General features: G+C 41.3%; 1 protein-coding gene across 1 annotated transcript in view; it reads right to left on the bottom strand.

The window, feature by feature from the left end:
* Positions 1-23,653, bottom strand: part of Msrb3 (methionine sulfoxide reductase B3) — a 105,854-nt gene that overhangs the window by 55,827 nt on the left and 26,374 nt on the right. The window contains exons 3-4 of the mRNA XM_051176177.1: positions 12,238-12,346; positions 10,466-10,543 (exon numbers count right to left, since the gene is read on the bottom strand). Coding sequence (XP_051032134.1) covers positions 10,466-10,543; positions 12,238-12,346 — 187 coding nt within the window. The remainder of the gene's footprint in view (positions 1-10,465; positions 10,544-12,237; positions 12,347-23,653) is intronic.

Below are 23,653 nucleotides of genomic sequence, written 5' to 3'. Positions count from 1 at the left end.
GAGTAAAAGAAAAAAGAAAAAATCAACTACAATTTGGGGCCCAAACAGGGACATGATCCCTGGCCCAGCTGAGACTCTTAAGCTTAAGGTTGTGGGTTCAAGCCCCATTTGAAAACTCTGTCTGGGACCTGAACAGAGACTTCCCAAAAGAAGAAAACAAATGGCTAAAACATATCTCAAAAAAAAAAAAAAAAAAAAAAAAAAAAAAAAAAAGTTCACCGCCATCCCTGGAAAATAGGGAAATGCAAATCAAAACAACTTTGAGATTTCCTCTCTTTCCTTAGTCAGAACAGCACAGATCCACGAAACAGCTGGCATCAAATGCTGGAGAGCGTGTAGGGAAAAGATAACTTTCATTCACAGTTGGTATGATTGCAAATTACTGCATCCAACCCAGGAAGCAGTGTGGAGAATTCTCGAAAAGCTAAAACTAAACTGCAAGCTACCACGTGGCCCTTGACACATGCCCAAAGGGCTAGACATCCTACTTCACAGATACTTGCTCGGCCAAGTCTATCTATTCAAAATAGCCAGGAGATGGAGACAACCTAAACCCCCTTCAACTCCAGCTAATGAATGGATAATGACAGCGTGGCACTTAGACACTGTGTGAAACTATTCAGATGTTAGGGGACAAAAGTGGAACCATGAACTCTGCAGGTACATGGCTAGAATTAGAAGAGATCATATCGTGTGGGTAGCCCAGACCCAGCAGGACAAACACTGCATGATTTCTCACCAGACTCTAACACTCAGTCTTCAGATGTGATTATATACCCTGGAGGAACTGAAACCAGGACAGCTAAAAGGGACTATCACCTGGGCGGGGCATGGGGGTGTACGAGAAGTTATCTGACCAGAGAAATGGAAGCAAAGGGCCCTGATTAGAAAGGATAGAGAGAGTCAAACACGGAAGCAGGAGGAAGATAAGTAACAGTAAGGGATGCCTGAAAAAACTATTTACCTAAAACATTTACCTAAAAACCCTATAATATGCATAAGTCTGCGTATAAATATGCATATACCGTCCAAATGAAATTTTCTCATCTGGGCTGATATGCTCCCTCCAAGAGCCAAAAACCACATAACAAAATAGCAGACACGAAAAGCCCTCTTTTGAACTGTTGGTCAGGGGTGTCCAAGAGACTCAAGACATACAGGCCATTGTATTGCCCTTGGTTGCCCTCCAAGACATGGTAAAAGTTTAGGACATTAACCTCTATTTCCTGTCCACCACGTTTATTCAAACATGACCATGGGAGGCTTCCACAAAACCCCCAAAGGACTGGGAATGAGGAGCTGGTAAATAGCTTAATATGTAGACCTTCCTGCAAGGCATGCCTAAGAGAGGGCACACCAAAAAAAAAAAAAAAAAAAAAAAAAAAACATGGCATTTTCCACAGGTTGTCCTGGGCAGCTAGTCTATCTGGCAGTTCACTGAGACACTCCGCAATATTTAAAACAAACAGGTTTGCATGAGGCAGGCGTGGTCTTCGCTGCTCTATGAGCCACACTCCATCAAATCAGCTGAGCCTAGGGAGTCTTACAAACCCCAGTTTGTTTGTTTGTTTGTTTGTTTGGTCAGAAAAAGTTGCACAACCTGGAACTGGCAACTGATGTATCTAGAAGGAGCAGTCTTGAGGCATGAGCCTCCTGGCTGTGTGGTCTGACGCTACCTCCAGGTACACTACTGAAAGAAATCCCCATAACCCCAGCTGCCAACCACTGGGGAACTGCTTGTTTAATGTGTGGGGAAAACCTCACACATCTGCTCATGGAAGCAGCCTGTTTTGTGTGTCGTGGAGAGAAAGCAGTAACAGAAAAGCAAAGGGGGAACATGCTGGTGCTTGCTTTGCCCTGGGCCCTCGCATTTATGGCAGGGCAGGCATGAATGTGTTGTTTTAAGTGGCAGAATAGAACAGGAGGGGGACATACAAACAAACAGAAAACCAGTTCTCTGTGTCCTTACAAAGGGCTTTTCAGGTTTGCTGAAACATGCTTCTACTGCTGTTTTTCTTTGTTTGGGGGTTTGGTTTCAGAATTTTCCTTTGGCCTTAGGGATTTCATACGTGCATACAAGGAATATGATCATATCTATTCCTATTTCCCTCGGATTCCAAACTTCCATCGGATCCCCTCGATAAGCAGTTTATCTCCATTCCAGTAGTGTCCTGAACATTAAGAGAACCAACGTACGTTTGGAGAACATTGATAGCTAGTTATCAAATACAAGCATCATCAAAAATAAGCTAGATAAACTTATCTCTCAACAAATTATATTCTCAAAGGTAACACAAGTCATCGTTTCCCAAGTATTTAACTACACATAGCTTTTTTGTGTTTGTCATTTCCAACATATATAGAAATACTATAACAGAAACATGACTCGTGGTGTGTGATGGCTATTGTTGGTGGTCAAATTGACTAACTTCTGGAATTAACTAAAACCCACGCAGCAGGCTGCAGTACCCCTGTCAGGGGCTTGTTTGGATGGATTGTTTGATGTAGAAGACCCATCCTAAATCCAGATCATTTGAATCAGAAAACTCACAGGGAGGCAGAGTTTATGGTGCACAAGGGAACAAATTTAGTTACTCTAGGAAGGAGCTCTGTCTCTAGGGGAGCAGTCTTCATGCAGCGAAAGTCTAGGTGGAGTGTATTGTGGAGATTTCCTGCACACACTATCAACAACTACGCTTGGACCAGGAGGGAAGGCCCATCCTTGTCCCTAAACCTACACTGGGGAAGGCTCTGCCATTTCCCATGGGTCTAAGACTATGAGTCCCTGACATCACTGTCCCTAAGTCAGTTCCAAACATTCAAAAGTCAGGATGTTGCCCACTCAGGGCCTCTGACAATAAAATATGCAGTTTTAATAATGGAATAAAAAAAAAAAAGTTGTATGACTTAATTTTGAGAATGTTACATTTGTACCCTGCTTAGAGTTTATGTCAACTCAAAGCTATGGTTTTTACAAACCTTACTTTATGTTTTTATCGTTCATCTACATAATTTCCGAATTTACTATGGTAAGGCTTTTAAAACAAACAAACAAACAAACAATCCCACCATCGTCTACCCCATTTTTCAAATGGGAGAGCTGAGTGACGTCTTCCCATAGCTGGCTTGTGGCTTTGCTGCTGGCCTGTGCTGGGACAATGCAATGCTGCTTTCAGATGGTGCTCTGCATGGCATTAAGACTTCCACCACAATGTCACCTTGTGGCCAATTACCCACGCAGAAGTAGTCACTGGAGAAATGTGCCTGGATTAAAACTTCTACAATTCTCTTTAAGCACTTTCCGGTGAAAAAATATAAAACAAGGACTGTTCGTTTCAAGAAGAGCCACTTGTGGATTACCTCACAGGTATTTACTTGAGCTTGTATATGTGGTTTTCACCAGACCCCTGATTTCAAAGCCCACGAGGCAGAGTGCTAAGTACTAATTGTCTGGCCCGCGCTTATCTGCATTTACATTGTTCTCACACTTACCCTAAACGCTATAATTGCTGAGATAAACACAGGCTATTTCTACCTACACGTGAAAATTAATATTATAATTAAGTTAATACAAGGTAAAAGAGCTTTCTCCATATTCCTCTCTCCAGTGTGTGTGTGTGTGTGTGTGTGTGTGTGTGCGCGTGCGCACGCGCACGCGCACGCACACACTCCAACACACCTTCATGTATCTTGGCATTTTGTGTGTACTATAGTTTGAGCTTCTTTTTTTGTATGTATATGTATAACTTTTAAAAAGAAAATACTGTAGTTATACTTATGTCACCACACCTTGAATTATGTCTTGCTATAGTTTCTTAGTTTCTAAAATGTGGGTTTTCTCCATCTTCCGAATAATGTGCTCTCCCCTGCCCAGAATGCTTTCGAGCTCAGGTACCAGTAGTAGCTTCTACTCCCCATCCTTCCGGGTAGCCCAAGAAAGTCACTTTCTTCCTTCCCAGCCCTCTGTGGTCCCACCCTGAGCTTTCCAGAGAGATGAAGGTATACAGTGGCCCCTGTTACAAGCACTGCTCCTGCGGGTCACGGTGTGTAAGAGGAAGACAGGAAGGGTCAGTGGGATTCAGGGAGTCGCTTCGACATTCTCTTCAAAAGCATGCGCCTTGTTCAGTTAAACGAGGGTAAAGCCACCGCCATCACCTGCTTCACTTCAGAGCATGCGCACCTCGCTGCAAGGCTTTGGAGAACTTCGATTACAGCAATGGGCAAGCGGGTTCGTTAAAACTTCAAAGCTAAACGCACTTCAGTAGTGGGTAGTACTTTTCTAGAATGACAACCGACTTCCAGCAGTCTTGAAAGTGACCGCATGGGGAATTAACCTGAGCTCACATATCTGACATACTACGTATCCCACGAGTTGCTTTCGGGCAGCCCCTATCTGACTCCCCGGAGAAGACGGAAACACGGAGAAGCCAGCCATTTAGAATTACGCATGCCAGTTGACATCAGTCTCCTCAGAAATACAGCACAAAAAAAATTTAAAGAGGGAATAAATGTGAAATACAGCTACTTGAGAAAAATGAGATGAGAAATCAATATAAGAAAATAATATGCTTCAATTGTCCCAGTCCTACCAGTCAGCGAAGCTCTGCTGCCTGGGGGTTGGGTGGCTACAGCCCCCCGCACATTCAGTACCTCTTCCTGGGTGGCTCCAAGTGTCTTCCAAGCAGAGTCACTCTTGACCATCAGCCACAACAGAGCTCGCCCTTTCTCCTAAGTAGATAAGGGTCTCCGGTTCTCTACACAAGTCTTTGTCAAATACTTCAACAAGCAGACTTTACAAAGAATGTAGATGTGTGTGCTCCATTTGATCTAGTGAAGTTAATTAAAATAACCATGCCTGTTCAGCCAAAATAAAATCTAAAACATTGGACTCTACAATTCTTTAAGCTTTTCTCCCTTTAAATTTAGCATGACCGTTTAAAATGCACTCGCATGCTGTGATCCTCACAGGCTTTCCTTCCTTAGCTCTCTTATCTATGAAATGGGTAGCTGTAGAGATGGCATGATTTTCATATGAAATACTGAGAGCATGCTGGACATATGATAATTGCTGTGTAAGCATTAGATATCATTTTGGTAGCGTTGTTCTTGTTGATGAGCTTGTATTACAAAATGAGCTGTTCAGTGGAGGATTGCTATGTGTACAGAATAGTGAATATTCAGTGTGGATCTTTGAAGTCACAAAGGTACCAGGAGATGACTGACTGCACATAGATGATGCTGCAATTTATCAGCCAACCTGGAAAAGGCTTCCCAATGACTCTACTACAACCCTGTATCCTCCTTTGGACTCCCAGAAATGCACTGTATGTATTGTTATGGCTGACTTCCAGTTTTCAACATGCTATTCCTTTACTCAAATATCTTCAAAATCAACCGGACCACAGTGAGACATGCATGTGATCAACCAATAAATATTCAGTGATTATTACATGCCTGGAGCTGAAAGAAAAATATATTACTAGGGTGTGGTCTTTCCATTGTGAAATTTGATTTGTAGAGGGCAGGTACGTGCACACACACACACACACACACACACACACACACACACACAGAGGCATGCACACACATAGATAATCCAGAACAAAGCAGTAACTGCAATGATGGAGGGACATGCTAGGGAACAGAGGTGTGGGACCACGTTCACTCTACAAAGAGGAAACAAAGACTCTGATGGAGAGGAGCATGCTGGGCCTTACAGGGTTCCAAGTAGGTTAAAAGCCTTTTCTTCAGGGGCATCTCCCGTTGTTCCCAACATGGTCCATCTCTCCCTTCCTATTGGTCCCATTTTCTTGAAAAAAAAAAAAAAAACTAACCCTTTGATCTTATCTCTAAATCCTCTTTCCACATAATATTCTGTCGGGATCCTCCACCAGAGAAAAGCCAAGCCCACTCCCCCTCTCCATCCCTCTCTCCTGCCCCCTTCCCCTTAATCCTCCTCCCTCCCCTTAGTAAAACGTGTCCTCATGTCCCATGAACCCTTGGTAACCTGACACAGTCATATGTAGTCCAATTATACATGAAACCAGCAGCATTGTGACACGGAGAATTGTTTGTCTTTTTTTTCCCCACCCCAACATAGCTTCAGTGAGAAAAATATTTTGTGACATTATTTGATTTATTCCATCGCGCCTGGCAATGTAACAGCCACAGCACAATATAAATGGTCAAAAGTATGTTCTGAATCTAACTGTTTTACCAATTCTCTCTCTGGTCTATCTAATGTGTAATAAATTCACCTTGTGAAATTTTAAAAGTTCAAATAACCGGAGGCGAGAACGTTCTTGCTCCCTGTCAGTAAATTTTCTAACTGAAAGTCGGTAGTGCCGTATGAGAAATAAACTAGCTTGGTAAAGCCTGGGAATGCGAGGAAATCATGAACGGTAGGATAAATCACACGTTGGTGTATAAGCAGGCCGTAACAAGGCAGGAAGAAAGCAGCGTATTGTTCAAAGGAGGAAACGGCTTACATTACAAGTTTGGGAATAAAATGAGAATAATTAAATAGGCGTTTTTGTGAGGAAGTATAATATATGTGTCAGTCAAGTAAAAGAAGATTATGGGCTGGGGAAATAGCTCTGTGGGTACAGTGGCTACCCAAGTGTGAGGACTTGGGTTTAGCTTCCCAGGAACCAGGTTAAAAAAAAAAAAAAAAAAAGCTAGTGTGAAAGTCTGCGCTCCCAGGCCCCTGTGAGAAGTGGGGAGAGACATGAGAATCCAGAAACATACCAGTTTGGCATACATGGCAATGTACAGCTAGACACCTCTCTCAAACAGACAAGACGGAAGAATGATGAACAACCAAGGTTGTCCTCCAGCCGCCACAGAAAAGTAATGGTATGTGCCCTCATTCACATATATTAACAGAGAGAGAGAGAGAGAGAGAGAGAGAGAGAGAGAGAGAGAGTTTTAAAGAGAAGCTTATGCACACACATGCTCTAAGAATGGGCCGGATAGCGGAATAGAAGTCTGGGAAGCATTTAGACATTCCCCAATTCAGTATTTCACTTATGTCTCCTACTGTTTTCTCAGAATATTCCTAGTTAATCTGTTCTCTTCGTCTCTCATTCCATTCCTTAAAAAACAAAAACACAAATACGCATTCACTCATATCACTCGGCAACTGCTTTCCATACTCTGTATTCAAAGCAAGAAGCAAACGGCTCCTCGAGCATCCCACAACCAATCCGCTCGCGTGGTTCTCGACTTTTGATCGGGGATCCCAGAAAAGAATATTGAGATAACTCCCTTTCTAGTTCTTACAATACGGGCAGCCGTTCCAGTGCCCCGCCCGGAGTATAGCTCTTGCTACGCCAAGCTCCCTCTGTGTTCACAGCTTCTCCAGGGCCCCATCCCCTGTGGAAGCAGCTTCTCCTGTACCGTCCCCTCCAGCAAACTCAGGTCCCACGAGTTCAGCCGCTGCAGCCGGAGTAGCAACGCCAGGCGCTCTCAGGGTACTCTGCCCTGCAGTGCCAGTACTGAAAAGCCAGTGGCCTCCCCCTCGCTCCCAACTGCTCCTGCCAACAGCTTTCCCCGCCACCCAACAGGATAGCTTCCCAGAGATCATTTCCCAGCAGGCAAAATTCCAGTGCAAACTTGTATTTCAAGTACACTACACCACAGAGGCACAGCCATGAGTTCTCTGCCATGTGGTAGACGAAATCACACCGTCTCCTTCTCAACCCCAGAGAAAGGAAGTAGAGGGTACTGAGGAGAAGGGTCTTCCTAGGCCTTTCTGTTTCTGCCCTAGAGGTCATACCAAATGCCTGCTGTCTGTACTGGTGATCACCATTCCTGCTGCCTGTACTCATGATCACCCTGCTGTTTTCACGACACACCTGCTGTATTCATCATCACCACTGTGCTGTGTCTGTACCTTTCTGATTTCCTTCCAGTTCTTACTAGCAAATTCCTCCGTATCCCAACCCTATGCTATAGTTTGCAATACTTTAAACTTTCTTGTCAAAACAACTATGTGGGTTTTAAATCTTGCCTTGCTGATTGGTAATTTTCTCCCTTGTATCTTTTAATAATTTACCAGAAATGTAAATACCTGCAAAAGACGGATTTCCAGTTGTTTTGTATTCTGTACACACACTGTGCTTACAGTGTTTCTGTCAAAACCTCAGATCCACATATTTCCATCATAAACAAGTGGAGAAATTAATCACATGATCTAATTTGCAACCCCAGTCCTTAGCAACATAGCCATCAATCAAATCAGACTTTTTTTTTTTTTCTAAAACAACAATGAAGCCCTCAACTTTCATTTTTGAATAAGCACACTGGTACATATTCTCATGACTACCCATTTAAGTCCCTGGGTGGTAAATGGATACACAGATAGGAAGACATACAAAAAAAACATGGGAATTTCACGATACTGATCTCTTCGACCACTGTTTTGTTTGTGTAGTAGTAGAGGTTTTCCCTCAGGGAGCTTGTCTTCAAAAGCAATACATCCTTGAACTATCACTTTGCTTGATGCTTGAGGACTGTAACTGGGGACAATAAATTCCAGCAATATTTGAGACAGATGAAAAGTATGCCACCCCAAGGGAAGTGTGAGGGCAAGGGTCACAAGAGAGGGGGAAGCCGCAGGCCACCGGCCCGAGTGTGGGCGATTGGGAAAATCGATTCCCTCAAAACCACCCATGCCCTGCGGCCCCCGAAGTCTTCGTGGGTACCCAGGACACACATTCTGAACAACTGCAGGCCAAGTACTCCGTCTCCAACAAGGAAAGCTCAGGAGATGCTCCTCTCTCAAGGGTACCCAAGGGAGCCAGAAGAGACAGCAGGAGAACAGCAAAAGTGTGAATGGAAAGTCAAACCCTATTCTCTCCAAGTTTTCAGAAAATGGAGCTGACAGAAACGCTCAGAGAAAGGATGCGGCTCCCCGGAGGACCGCGAATGTGACTCCCGCCTGTTCGCATGCTTGGATAAGGGTCTTGCTTTCTGAGCTCGTGATCCAAACTCTCACAAGGGTTAAATCCGCCCTTTTACAGTGGCTCTGTTTCTTATTTAAAACAGCAAGTTTTCCTTCAGTGAAATCACACGATGGGGGTGGGGGGGCATCTTAAACAAAAAGCAAAGGGGATGTGGGCAGCTTTTACCATTCGGAGTATTAACCAGTTTAGCACGGCTCAGCGGCTATCTGAAGTGTTATGTCAACTATTATGACATAAGCTAAAGGTGTTGAAATACGAGGATGTGTGTATTCTGAGAAAAAATGGGTGACAATTTGAAGGGTCTTTTTTTTTAACATGAAGAAAAAAAATATGTAAGAATTCAGAACAGATTGTCAAGCAACACTAACGTGCAAGAATGTTTATGTAATTGGGGGAAAATTCAAAACTCTTCAAAAATGTTAAGGAAACTACCATTTTCCTGCTATTTCAGAGATATCTGTAAATGCTAGTGTCTTAACAGAGAAACATGGAGCAAATTAAAGTGTATCTCACATGCCATGGCCATCAGATTTTTATTTACTCATTCATCCTATGAAGCTTCATAATCCTGTGTTAGATACACAACACTCATTCTGGTAAGCCTTCTGGATAAGGTTCACCCACCCAGCTAAAGTTCCTTGGTAAAGATTACCCTTCACTGATTAAGATTATGCTATCCAGTCCAAGAATTAACTATGTTGGTCTATGTGGTGTGTACATTATTATGAACTGCTGGGATCTTTTTTAAAAAAGATGATTTTTTTAGACCAATGCAAAAATAATGTTAACCTCAAGTATACAATATTATTACCTATATATTTTAAAAAATTTGTCATATGCCTCATATTTACTCTAAGTACAGGTGTATCCCTTCATTGTGGAAGTATAGACTTCTTGATGAATATGTCTTAACCTGAAGGGTGTGAATGAGTGAGTTGCAAAATGGTCTATGAATGGATCTAAGGGTATCTATCACTTGTAGGTAGAAAAACCAGTAAACATACTAACAGATCTCTGCTCAACAAAATTTCCTTCGTACTTCTGCTAAGGCCAATGGTTGTTAAGGTGAGACAAAATTAATGCTGTTTTTTTTTTTTTTTTAAATGTCCAAACAGTACAATACTAGCCACTCTGTCATAGAGTGATCAACCAGGAAAGCCTGTAATTAGTCTTGTTTTCATGGAGCATGGACACACACACATACACACACACACACACACACACACACATAAATTAGAAAAAGACAGAAACAACTTTGTCAAAGGAAAGATTCTTAGGTAAATGCAGTAAGAGGTCCGCTGTCATGAATGCAGTAAGAGGTCCGCTGTCATGAATGCAGTAAGAGGTCCGCTGTCATGAATGCAGTAGGAGGTCCGCTGTCATGAATGCAGTAAGAGGTCCGCTGTCATGAATGCAGTAAGAGGTCCGCTGTCATGAATGCAGTAAGAGGTCCGCTGTCATGTGACCCAGCCATACCTACCAGCTTTCAGTACACTTACTTGAACAATGGAGTCCCACAGACAACACATTTATATATCCCAGGGTCTTTGTGGTGTGTATATTCCCCTTCAAAGGCACTGATAAAAAAAATAAACAGATCATCAAAAAATATTAACAGAGCTAGTATTACTTCTTACAGAACACGATGGTCTAATATACATTTCTCTAGGAAATCTTTCCAGGGTTTTTGGCCCTAAAATGAGAACAGACCAAACATATGGAAAGCTGAACCATACTAATATACTTCAAATGTATGTGTATATAATAAACGTGCATATAACTACTCCAAACTAGTACAGGTTAAATAAAAAATACCAAGCCATCTAGTGTGTAATACTTAGAATATTTTTCAAATTAAAGGGAATGTTTGAGTCACATAAAGAACGCTATTACTCAAGACTTCTGCTACTCCCCACCATGCGAGAGGGGGCCAGAATATATGTATCAGGGCCCAAGTCTTCAATGGAAGGAGTCTGACTTTCCACTTTTCGTTTTGAAAAGGAATATTGCAGCTTTAAGGGAGTATTTTTCTAAGTTGGCAATCTTAAAGGCGAGGAGGTCATCCAGCTAACACAAATCAGCTGTGGTAGCCCAACAAAAAGTCTGTGTGCTGTGCAGGTTGTTTTCATTACCCTTTCACCTCTTTACGAGGTCCAATTTTTTTTTTTTTTTTTTATAAACAGAATTTTTAAGAATGACCTAATCTCTGGTTGTTTGTGCGCATTAAATCTTTTTTTTTTTTCTTTCTTTTTTTTTTTTTTGCTAGCCACGCACACAACAGAGCAGGCAGAAACCCTGTGAGCTGCAAATCTAGCCCACCACCAGCCCCAGTGGACGACGGGGGCATGCTTTGTCGGAGATTTCTGTTTGGTGAACTCGGCGAATAGTAGATTCTGTGACAAGGGAGAGTGTGCTGCCTATTAACAGGGATCCCCTGTGTGGGAATAAGCTCTTTCAGCTCATGAATGAAAACACTAAGTTACATCATTAATAAATCTGGATCAGGGATACGTTTACAGCCTCGTGCCAAGCTCTGCGGCATAAATTAGACAACAAAATCATTGGGCCTTGGCAAGTTACTTTTGAGCTAGAATCAGCTGAGAAAGACTTGAATCACTACAAACAATCTTGGAAGTGAACAAACCTCTCTCTCTTTCTCTCTCTCTCTCTCTCTCTTTTTTTTTTTTTTTTTTTTTTTTTCCTTCCAGGATGTAGGGCGAACTTCCAAGGACCAAAGCCATGTGAGGGCAGTTATTGAAAATTTTTGACATTCCAACCACAAATGAGCCAATAAATACTTTCTCCACATGTGCTTCAGAAAGAAATTGGAGTGGGGTAGAAAGGAACTAAATTATGCTACCTTCTTTTTACAGCCAAAATGTCTATGCTTACAATGGCCACCTTCACAAATGCCAGCATCCTGGCAAAGCTCCACATCCCTCACGTTTTCCTCGCTGTGATATCTTCCCCCCCCAAAAAAAAAAGCACCTAAATCACTATTACTTCCACACATTTTGTTGTAAACTAAAAACAGGCCCTTACCAAACGCCCCGTGACTTTATGTAAGATAGAATGCTCACTGAGAGGAAAGAAGCAGAAATAAACCTAAACAATGTCCCATCTCCAACCTTTTCAAAGACAGTCATTTGCAGACTTAGCCTTAGCCAGTACTTATAGGATTCTTTAAATGAACTGGCATGGAAGGGGACTCTGAGGAGGAGGGAACAAGGAGGTCCCCGCTTGCTGGCTTTTTAATGAAAGCACACGTTACCTTTCGGTCCCTTTCTCCTGGGTAACATGGTATTGCAGGGGTGTCAGCCGCTTCCTCAGTTCCTGCTGGGAAAAGACCACCTTACAGTTCTTTTTATCCCTACATGACCCTGGAAAGAGAGGACACGGGAGAAAGAGCCTTTTTTAGTCTGAATCCTAAACAATTGCTTTGGCTGGTCGCCTCAGTGCAGCCTCTACGGTCGCTTGTCAAAACAGAATAAAAAAAAAAAAAAAAAAAAAAAAAAATCTTACCTGAGCAGCAGCTGGTGTCCAGGTTCAAAAAGAACACACCTTAAGATTCAACTGACTCCTCTGGAGTAGCGGCAGGATGTCAGAGACAAGGCTGCTAACACATGATACTAAAAACTCACTGGGTACTGTTTCCAGAATGGTGGTACATCTTATATACCACCTGATATGATACCCTGAGACTACTTTTTTAAAAGACGAATTCAATCTCGTGTATGCATTTGTAAGTGCTCACTAAATACATGTATATGTACACAAATACCTGAGAACGGACATACAAAGACCCATTCAATAATTTTGCAAATTGGTAGAATAGCTTGAGACCATCACAATTCCATTTTCATCCAAGATGACTTAATTACCATCCTATTTATTTTCCTGAGAGCCCTAAAGATGTATTGTTTTCTACAGTAGGAACTGTTCTCTGTGAGTCTATCAGTTTCTACGTGGTCTTTAGAAATGCATGTTTTTCTAAAGACCCTATCTTACCACGTTAGCAAGAAACTTTCAGGAGAAGGCATTTATTTATACTGAGGCAGATTCAAAAATTTGGGCGGGGGGGGGGGGGATGGGAAAAGAGAAAAGACAGGGACAGACAGACAGAAGGACGGACAGACCGAAGAGTGAGTGTGACTTCTCTTGCAGGCTTTTGCTGTCCCTGTGCAGCCCAGCTGGAATGACTTCACTCATCGGGGGTCTCTGAATGGTGAGATGATTCTAATGTGGCTAGCAGCAAGGGTAGTTTTTATTTCAATGTATGCAGACTGTAGTAAAACATTCAGACAACACCTATTTATGTGTAGTATTTTATTTTACTTGAGCAAACAAATGAAAAGAAATAGAGCTCTGAGACGGGGCTGCCATGACGCACTGTGGTAAAATGAGTTTTCTTCGCCACCCACCGCAGTGGGACAGAGAGACTTGCAGATGGCTCTCCATGGAAGATTCCCCACCCTGTTTTGCAGTTAGCCTTCTTAGTGTCCTGAGCATTCACTTCAATGTCTTTGATTCGGCACTGGGACTGTTCTCCACTGTTTACTTCTAAGATAGCTAACGTAGAACATGAGATTATTGAATTAAACCCACAAAGATTACCTGACCAGTTGTCCTGGTTGTGGGGTTGAAGGGCTGGCGCCACCGAGGCAGATGGCTCATTCTCCACCAGAAAATGGGGAGCCAGGAAAGGAACAAACTAGAGCCAAACAGAAGATGACCTTGGTGAGGCCTGCAGAAGCCAGACTCTACTTCGGCTGGCCTTTCTGATCCTCTGTTGATCCAGAAGAGACCCCGGAGCAACAGGCACATCAGGGAAGGCACTGAAGGCCTCCCATCTCACTGAGCCCCAGTTAACACCAGGCTCATCCTGGTGTGAAAAGCCCTGTGACAAACCCTATTGCTGTCCAAGGCATACACAGAAATGTCCCCCTGGTTAGTCTGTTCAATTGGAAAGCATTTCTCAAACAGTTGGTGCCCAGAGATGGGTGAGAGTCTATTTACCTCCCTCTAGACTTCTTTTAAAAAGTTATTTTGCTTTTTATTTATTTGTTAGAAGGGTATCTTTGCTAATTTCGTCAAGAAGTTCATTAATTGCAAACTTAATGTGACAAATTATCATGGTTAAAATTATTAGTTCCAATGAGCTTGATAATTAAGATCTGAACAGTTAGAATTAAGCAAATCCGTCTAAAATATTTTGAGTTACTATATGTTCATTCATATAAAAAGACCAATTGTGTTCCCAAAGTTGTGAGAGCTAAGCTAGCCATCTGTATGTCATTTAGTATAAGAGAAGCAACCACAGGTTTAAATTACATGGTATTGGATTGCAATTTCCTAACATTGGATGCTTTTCTGCTTTTTTACCTTGAGTCATTTACCAAGGAGTGTTCATAAAAAGTAGCTTCAAGCACAGATGCTTGCAAACCACTTAGGCAAAGATGGTTTCTCTCTTCTTCTTTCTACCTCTCTCAAACATCTCTTTTCTGAAGAGTCAGTATTGGTGAACCATGCCATGTATTTGTAGGGGAGAAGGGAGAAAGATAGAACTGAAAACATCTGATTGAAGTAAATAATACATAAAAGCTTCACTGGTGAATGAAGGGCCTTATTTCATAGATTAGAAATTACTTTTGATCTAAACATTCTTAAAAACAGATTGCTTTCCGCCATGAGCCATCTCATTAGCTGTGCTACAGAGAGGCCCCGTTTTAATGGTGAACTTTGAAAGGGGCCTGCTGTACTCTTTTGTTAGGCCCCGTCTTATTTGGAAGGGGGGAAGACTTTCCTTCCCGTTTGCTTCCTTTGTCTTTCAAGAACCACGGAAGAAGTGTTCACACAAATTTTGGAGGAATTCACCCTATGTCACAGCCTACAAATTATTTGGTTTTGGTGCACCTAAAGGTCATCTTCCAAATTAGCAAAATTTTTCTACATCCTGGCTTTTCAGCCTTAGATATAAATGTTGCTTCCTAACTGTTAGTGAGGTTTTACTCTCTGAGAAAATGCTGGTGATTATTTAAAGTGGTCAAACTTTGTACATTTTTATTCTTTGGCCATACTATGTTCTCCAAATAAATTTCAAAGGATGCTTAAAAGCAAAAGGAATATATTTTATATATATATATATATATATATATATATATATATATATATGGAATGGTTATTGCGATTTTTGTATCAAACAGCTCAATGAGAAGCCAGTCAGATTTTAATAAAAGTCTCACCTCACAGTGCAATAATAGTAATGTACTTCTTGGACAGCTGACATCTGTACGAATTTATTAATTCTTCTAGTATAACAAAAATTTGGCGGGTACAGAGAAAAGCTTCCCTTCTGTCCCTGAGTCCTCTGCTCCCTACCAGACTGACTTTTCTAAAGTCACAGGGTACCACTGTTAATTCTACAGACGTCATCTCATTTTGAAATCTGAGAGTAATTCATTGGGTGGTTTCCCTTTACTATCTTCACGTAGGTACTGTAATTTTCTTATTACACCGAGTAATTTAACATTAGTGTTATATGACATCTGTCCAATGACTTCTGAATTGGCTTAGAAGTATACTACGGAGAGAGGTATCCCTTTCTTTAAAGGTTTAATAGCGCTACTTTGAAGGCACAAGTCAGTGTATACACACACGCAACCCGGTACATCTGACATCTGAGGGAATAATATTACCCCCTTCGTATCTAATCATAACCCATTCTCTAAAGAGTAATTCTTATGTGGGTCAGATCTATCTTGAACCCAATCCAAAGGTATTCAAATCCTGGAATATGCCCAGTGTCTTTTTTTATTTATGCCAAGGCATCTTTCATGTTGCTGAAGGGAAGAATTGTGATGGAACTCCAAGGGGACGCTCCTCCCTGCATAGACACAAGAGTTGGCGCTCTGAGAGTTGGAGGTGGGACACACCTGGGATCCCAAGGCTTTGTCACCACCACCCCCACACACTTCTTAAAAAAGGGGAGGGGGCTTGCATTCTGGTCCTGCCTGCCTCCAACTGTGACCTGCAGCTGTAGGACTGTAGGATGCCAACGACTGGGATGTTAGCAGGCCCCGGGTGCAAAATCAGGGAGGACACTGGTGCTAAAACTCCCACTAAAGGGTAGCAGCTCACACGTGTCTGTGCACTTCAGTATCAACTAGTAATGATTTTCTATAATAATTCTCTAAGGAAGGCATTTTTCTAACAAGTTATACTTTTTAAATGAAAGTAAACAGGAAATGGGGGGGGGCAGAACTAAAAATTCAGTTCTGCCCTAGACCACACACATTTCTAGACACGTAAGTCTAGAAGGCAGAATCATGCCCACTTCACAGACACAAAAACTGAGGCCCACAGAGTTGGTTATAAGATACCTTATTAAGGAGACATATCAACTCAAACATACCGTTGTTGAATCATAAACCATGCCTATTTTTGCTAGTAAAAAATTATGCTATAACTTTCTTCTCAAGTTACCCAGAAAATTTCAGCAAGGAAAAAAAAAGAACTATCAAGTTAAGACAGTAAGTGGAAGAGAGAAGAAGAAGGTAGTAGTCATGACAGTGCATACAAAAGTAACAACGTATGCCCAATGGCCCGTGTCACCAACATCTACCCTTTCAGCACAGGACCAGTGACAAGTTCATACACAATTCTCACCATGAAGACACCCTTTAATTCCCTGTTAGGAAGTAGGTCAGCTCCGTTACCTGCATGCTGAGGGTACTCATGAGTCATACGTTTCATATTGCAGGGTGAAAAATCAAAATAAAACCAAGCCTAAGGACCTCAGAATTGAATTTCTGCTCTAGGACTGGGGGGGGGAGGGGCAGGATGAAAATATTAACTATTTTCCCAAAATAATAAATGAGAGATATATCTTGTTTGGATTTAACTCCATTAAGTTAAAACAGTAAAGTTCTTGTAGAAATATCTTGCTGCTATATTGACTGATGGCATGTTAATTTTTACTATGATCTTTAATTTCCAAGTACACATTAGTCTGTCACGTTGGACTACTATTTTATTCCAGTAGCTTAGTAGTGTTAGAGTTTCTAAGTGGAAGATTATACAGCTAAATCTAGACCACTTTGAGAGTCAAATGTAAATATATACCACAAACAACTCTTGTTTGTTTGTACTCTTCTTTTTTACAACTCTCTAGTCAGTCAAGAAAAGGCCTTGAGAACAAAATTGCAAGTCACTGAGAGGGGAAGTCAGGCCTGCACCCCTTCCTTGAGAGCGCCACCCCAAGACACTCACTCTTCCGAGTAATGGGAAAGGTTGTGTCGGCTACAGTGTGTCAAGTACCGTGTTAACCAGACTACGCATCCACCAACTGCTTCAGCCGTCAGTTTGTGGGTAGTATGGGGGTACTACATACTGTCACTGTTGTACACACTCAGTACAGAGCCGAGAGCAAAAGGAGACCTCCCACTGTGGCAGAGGTAAGATGCACAGGGCACAGCTAAAGCAAAGACGGCTGTCGTAAGGTCCTTTAGAAGGCGGAAAGCATACGCAACAATGAGCAGAGCATGGGCCATCTTAATGGGATAGGTGGCAGTGGGGTGGGGCCCAGCAGTTTGTGTCCTGCAGAGTTTGTAGTGTTTCCAGGAATGTAGATGCAATGTGTTTGCTTGTGTGGGCACTGTCTCGCTGAGGACACTGGCAGAGGTGAAGCTAACGGGGTGCACGGAGTGGGAGAGAAACCTGGCCTGGAATGTCTTCTGAGTTGAGTTGCCTATTCATCAGCCAGGACAGAACCCTGAGGCCAATTTCATCGTTACAGTGCTGTGGCGGTAAAAAGACACAGCTCGATTTAATTCAAGAAACGTTGTGTTTCACCAAACACATCTACTGATGTATCCTCTTAAACATGGCTTGAGGTTGGGCATGTTGGCCTGGGTTTAAGTGGGATGCCATTATTAGACATCTGCAGTGAGTTGAGACTTGCGATGAGCATGGAGAAATTCAGACCATACCAGGGTAGGTTCCCGGCCCCTGGACAGCACAGCCTGAAGTCTTTAGGGAAGGCATGCGCAGAGCTCTATGTGAAGGGAGTGAACATTTACACTCTAAACTTCTCTCATCGAGATTAACCATGTCTAGCTGTCACTGGAGTATGGGAAGCACAAATACTCATAGAAATCAAATCGCAAGGCCAAGACTGCCAGGGCAGAAAACTCCATGTAGGCAGCTAGCTGACTGATAGACGGGCGGGATTAAATGTGCGTAGCCAAGGCTGTAGGCGTCCATCCTGCTGCAAACTATGCAGAGGGGGCACTTGTAGCTGTACCAGCTAATTTTATGATGTCACCAAACAGGAAAAGGTGTAGGTTCCAATTCAAAAGAGTAAGACTTTGGGATCTGAGAAGTGATGAGTGTTTTGTGTTTCTGAAGGCAAGCTGATAGGATTAAACGCACAGTCAGAGGCCCGCACCAGCTGTTCGGAACCTAAGGCTAATTACCACGGCGGAAGATTCTAGCCACTGTAGTAAAGCCTCCTTCCTGCAGATGCATGATTTTCTTGAGAGGAGACAACGGAGGGGTTTATCCTTTCATTCATCCCACTGAGACCATGGTTAAAAGTACTGAAAGACTGAGAGGTTAAAGACCACCTCTTGCACATCTATATGGTAAATTTTTGATTGCTGCTCTCATATGCAGCCGTCATTTGATCAGCATGGGTCAAAAACCTGAAAGGGAACTAGAAAATGCTTTATCGGGTCCCCAGAACGTAACGGGAACACTGGGAGCAACGATGTTTGCGTTAACGCGGACCATGAAGTTGAGGGTTTAGAGAAGTATTTGAAGCATGTCTTGATCCTGAAAGCATTTTCTTGCTTGCAAAGCAGACGACTAAAAAAGAATCTTTGAACCGCTGCCATCATCAAGTGACAGCAGTGGAACGGAGAGCCACTGAGCTTCAGTTCGATCTGATTGCATGTGAGACTTCTGACGAAGCCGGGGCTCCCTGGTTTTAATTTTTTTTTTTTTTTTTTTTTTTTGCATGGGTCTTCACTTGAACATCATAGCCCATAAAGAAAAAAATTAAAACCAGACAGGCTCATTTCAATTCTACATTTCACATGCAATCAAAAAGATTTGCATGTGCACATCGGCGCGTGCGTGTGCACACACACACACACACACACACACACACACACACACAATACCCTCTACCCATCTCTCCTTCCTCCCATTCCCTTTGTGGATCATAGCCTGCTCAGGAGATAAAGGTAAACCACCCACTGACAGGAGCCCTCTCTTAGACTATCAGGCAGAATGTTCTTTAAATACAACCTTATATACTTCCTTAGAAAGAAAATATAATGTCTGAAGACTCAACTTTGCCCAGCAGTTTCCAAAATTAATTTATGGCATGTAACAAATTTGAGTCTAAATTGAAGTACAATGAAAAATAAATAAATAATAACAACAACAACCAAGCCTGCAACCACCACTAGATGAATAATAGCTAATAGATCATCCCAGAAGAAACTAAGATAGTCTGGATAAAAAGAAGAAAAAAAAAAATCTTTGACACACAGAAAACTCAAGAAAAGGCACACGGCGTACACTCTAGTCTTCTACAAAAATCAAGGGAGAGTGCTTGCATATTAACTACCCATCAGAAAGATGTGCATGCTGTATTTACCTAATACTCCATCTCAATGGCTGGTGTCCCCACCACCACCAAAAAAAAGTGTCTTCTGTGCCTGTGGCAACAACTTTTAGATCTTAGTTTCAAATATACAGCAACATTTGTCTAGTAAGTAAGCATGATAAAAAGTGGTGGTTAATGATAGAGAAAAATTTTCCTTTGAAATTTCTCAGTCTTTTACTGCTTCTCTAGAGGTCTACATCCAAACTCCTCACCGTGACTGACATTTAACAAATCTGTAGCTGTAAAGGCCCAGAAAGCATTATATCCACACCAACTCTTAGAATAAAACATGCTAACATGTCGTTCCTCTTGGAGAGTGAAAAAGCTTCCCACAGTCAGAATCAGGTTAGGAAAACCCAGTTTTCTTGATGCAGCCCATTTCAGATATATATATATATATTAATATATATTATGATACATTATCTAATGCCCCCCAGAAAGGGGAAAGAACACTGCCAAACTATGATGGTATATTCTTATCTCAATGTTTTCAAGATTTCTTTCTTTTTATTTCATGTCTATGGGTGTTTTCCCTGAATGAATGTTTCTGTACTAGGTATGTAGTGCCAGCAGAGGCCAAGAAAGGCCATCAGATCCTCCAGAACTGGAGTTGTAGATGGCTGGGATCCCTCATGTGGGTGCTGGAAATCCAACGCCAATCCCCTGCAAGAGCAGCCAGTGCTCTTAACAACTGAGTTGTCTCTCCAGCTCCCATCACTGTGGGTTGGTTTTTGTTTGTTTGTTTGTTTGTTTGTTTGTCTGGTTGGTTGGTTTTTTATTGTTGTTGTTGTTTTTCCAGATTTATCCTCAAGTGGAAAAAGCTGAGTACTACAAAAAAAAAAAAAAGAATTTGGTTTTCCAATTTCTAAGACAGAGTTTCTCCATGTAGCTTTGGAGCCTGTCCTGGAACTTGCTCTGTAGACCAGGCTGGTCTTGAACTCATAGAGCTCTGCCTGTCTCTGCCTCCAGAGAGCTGGGATAAAAGACAATGAGCCACTAACACCTGGCCTGAGTACTCAAATTTATGAAATACAGCAATATGTAGTTTCATCTGATGACAGGTATGCAGGATAAATAGCAGAACTGGTATCCCTTGCATTATAAACTCGAAAATGGCAAACTTCCAGACACAAACCTCAAGAAGTTAATGCCCGAAGAAGTTACCACCACCTGTTTGACGCGAGCCAGGGTTGACACTGTAGCTTCTCCTCCCATTGGCTTTGAACCCACGCTTTATGCCATCTACTATTAACTCGCGTTCCCATAACACATCCTCACCTCTGCCACCACCACCACCCTCCCCACTAAGCACAGCTACCCAGATCTTCCACACCCTTTACTGCACTGTGTGAAATCCAGTCCTCGGAAGCCATCCTGCCCGAGGCACAGAACCCAGCAAGGCAACTCCTCTCCCTGTTCCTGCCCTGACAGTTACACAACCGGGAAGTGGCTCTGCATCCTCAGGCATCAGTGATGCCATTCTTTTCATCCTATGGTTATAATAAGGCATGCACCCTAGGTGGACTTTTTTTTTTCTTTTTTACCAGGATGTACATTCTGAAAGAACAGAGATCTTGTCACAATGTGGCACTGTTTTGATACACAAGATAATGTTACTTATTTGCTGACACTTATTCATTCCATATATAAACACGTATTGAATGCCCATCACTTGTGACAGACATGGCTGTAGTTGTTACGCAGCAGGCACTTACTGCTTTCAGCCTTTCTGGCGCTTTACAGGGTCCAAATATTTTCTGCAATAAGAAATTCTTTGCCTGGCCAGCTCATCACCTTCCCAAGGCTAGTCTAGTTTTTTCCCATCATTTCTTTTCTCCACTTCCTTCTTGATCGCAAGGAGCTGAGGTTCCACACAACAAGGGTTTGGAAATTCTCAGCTACTATAAGACTTGAGAATTCTAATTATAATGATAACAGTGTTGTATAATTCTCAGTTTTACAGATGAAAAAAAGTGGAATAAAGAGTATAAAGAGAAACTTCTGGGGGCCCAAAGGCAAATGGGTAATAAAAACAATCCGGTAAGTAATAACTTACAATTTGTTTCTTTATCAATACCAATAATGCAGTGAAAGGTTCTAAGACTGAGGTTAATTTATCTAAAACCACACAAGAGATCTTAAAAATTAATCAAATGGAATGAATCCTTCTGAAACAGTATGTATTTTTGGCAATAAAATAAAACCCTATAAAATAAAAGCTGTAGAAATACTTAAAATTGTAGATTTTCTTGGCTTGCTTAAAATTCAAATAATCTATTAATTTAAAATAAGATTCCATTCTCTTCAATCACAATAGTACTGGAGGAAGTATTTATCATAACAGTTAATAAGTTTAAGTATGCAGATATATAGCTTACTAATCTGTTAAAATAACTGGTATAACTGTGAACATATTGAATGCAAATAAAAAGAAAAGTAAGGACTTTCAAACAAATACTAAATTCTTCAATATATAGTTGCTTTCAAATGCAAAGGCACAAAATGTTTACATATAGTCTATCATTTCATCTCAACAATCTAGTTTAAATAACTTTAAATTAAAGTGTATCTAGCAAAAGCAATCATGAAAATTTCATCTCTAAATGTTTTGGTCTAAACTGTGAATTGGGAAAGAGTGATTTAAAATAATTCACCAGGTATGATCAGTATTACCTGGCATGTGAACGTTACGGTTACCTCTGGCTCAGCCCTTCATTATACATCTGTTGAGGGTAAAAGGCCATGTGTTTCAGGAAACCCCTCTCTGATCTTCTCCATAATATCACTGTGAGCATGTTTAGATACAGAAACATATCTACACAGTATCTCCAAGTTCATGTTGTCTTGATTTGTTGAAGTTAGTAATGTTTTACATTCTCTATAGTTATTGTTATACTCAATTTACCAAAAAAAAAAACTAAATTGTGTTTAAGATTTTGTTCGTGCTATCTTAGTTGTTTTATTGTGCTGTGTATTTTATAATTACTAATTTATTTGCCATTTAACACAAAAATTTAATAAAATCCACATTTAATAAGTTATATGCCCAACATATCTTTATACAAATATGTCCTTCTGAGACAAATCACCCTTGGTGAAATATCTATTCTCTACAAACACTATTTAAAACTCATACCACATACCAACCTTTCAGTACTAACTCAAGCTTTATTATAAAGCGCTAAAACATTTTGCCTCAAAAGCATAAATCTGTATCAGAGTACTCTTTAATCAACATTTAAAACATAAATTTTTCTAGTTTTCCTAAAACATTTCATTCATGCAAAAACTGATCAATGCTCCACATTCAACATGGTTAACTAACAACATTTCAAGATTCTATGGCAATCCAGAATATGGCAAAACAAAATGTATAATTTTCTTTAATTCGTGGGTGGTCTGCTGCAGAAAGCTTAGCTACATATAAAGCTATAAATTACTGCACAAGCAGCTCTTTGGTACAAGATAGGTTAATTTATGAAAACTTGTTTTAGTTTGGAGAAAGTCTACATATGAAAGACATTTCCAAGAAATGTACAAGCAGAGAGAGCCAGGGTCCTGTTGAAAACGGAAAACTCTACATACACTGTCAGAACAGAAAAGGCAGGGACAAGTCTGGTTTGTAAATCCATATGTTCTTAACTGGATATCCTTGCATTCTTTCAGATCTTTACAATGCACCTATGTGTTTAAGGCCAGGCTACATCACAAGCTGTGCAAGGATGTAAAACTAGTGCCATCTACTGGGAAGTGTGGATACTATCCAATCAACTGATTTCAAATTGTTTTGTGAACCACATTGAAATTTGTGTCTGTTTTGTTAAAAAATATAAAAAATAAAAATCTCACAGCCCGTTGAAGTCCATAACACATATGAGGCCCTGCATCAGGTCTATAAACTGTTCACACACACACACAGAAACACACACACTCACACACACACCATACACACACACACTCACTCACACACACACACAGTCACTCACACTCACACACACTCACACACACACATACA

The sequence above is a fragment of the Phodopus roborovskii genome, unplaced genomic scaffold, assembly GCF_943737965.1.
Source record: "Phodopus roborovskii unplaced genomic scaffold, PHOROB, whole genome shotgun sequence".
NCBI lineage: Eukaryota > Metazoa > Chordata > Mammalia > Rodentia > Cricetidae > Phodopus > Phodopus roborovskii.
This window is presented reverse-complemented; position numbering and strand designations above follow the sequence as displayed.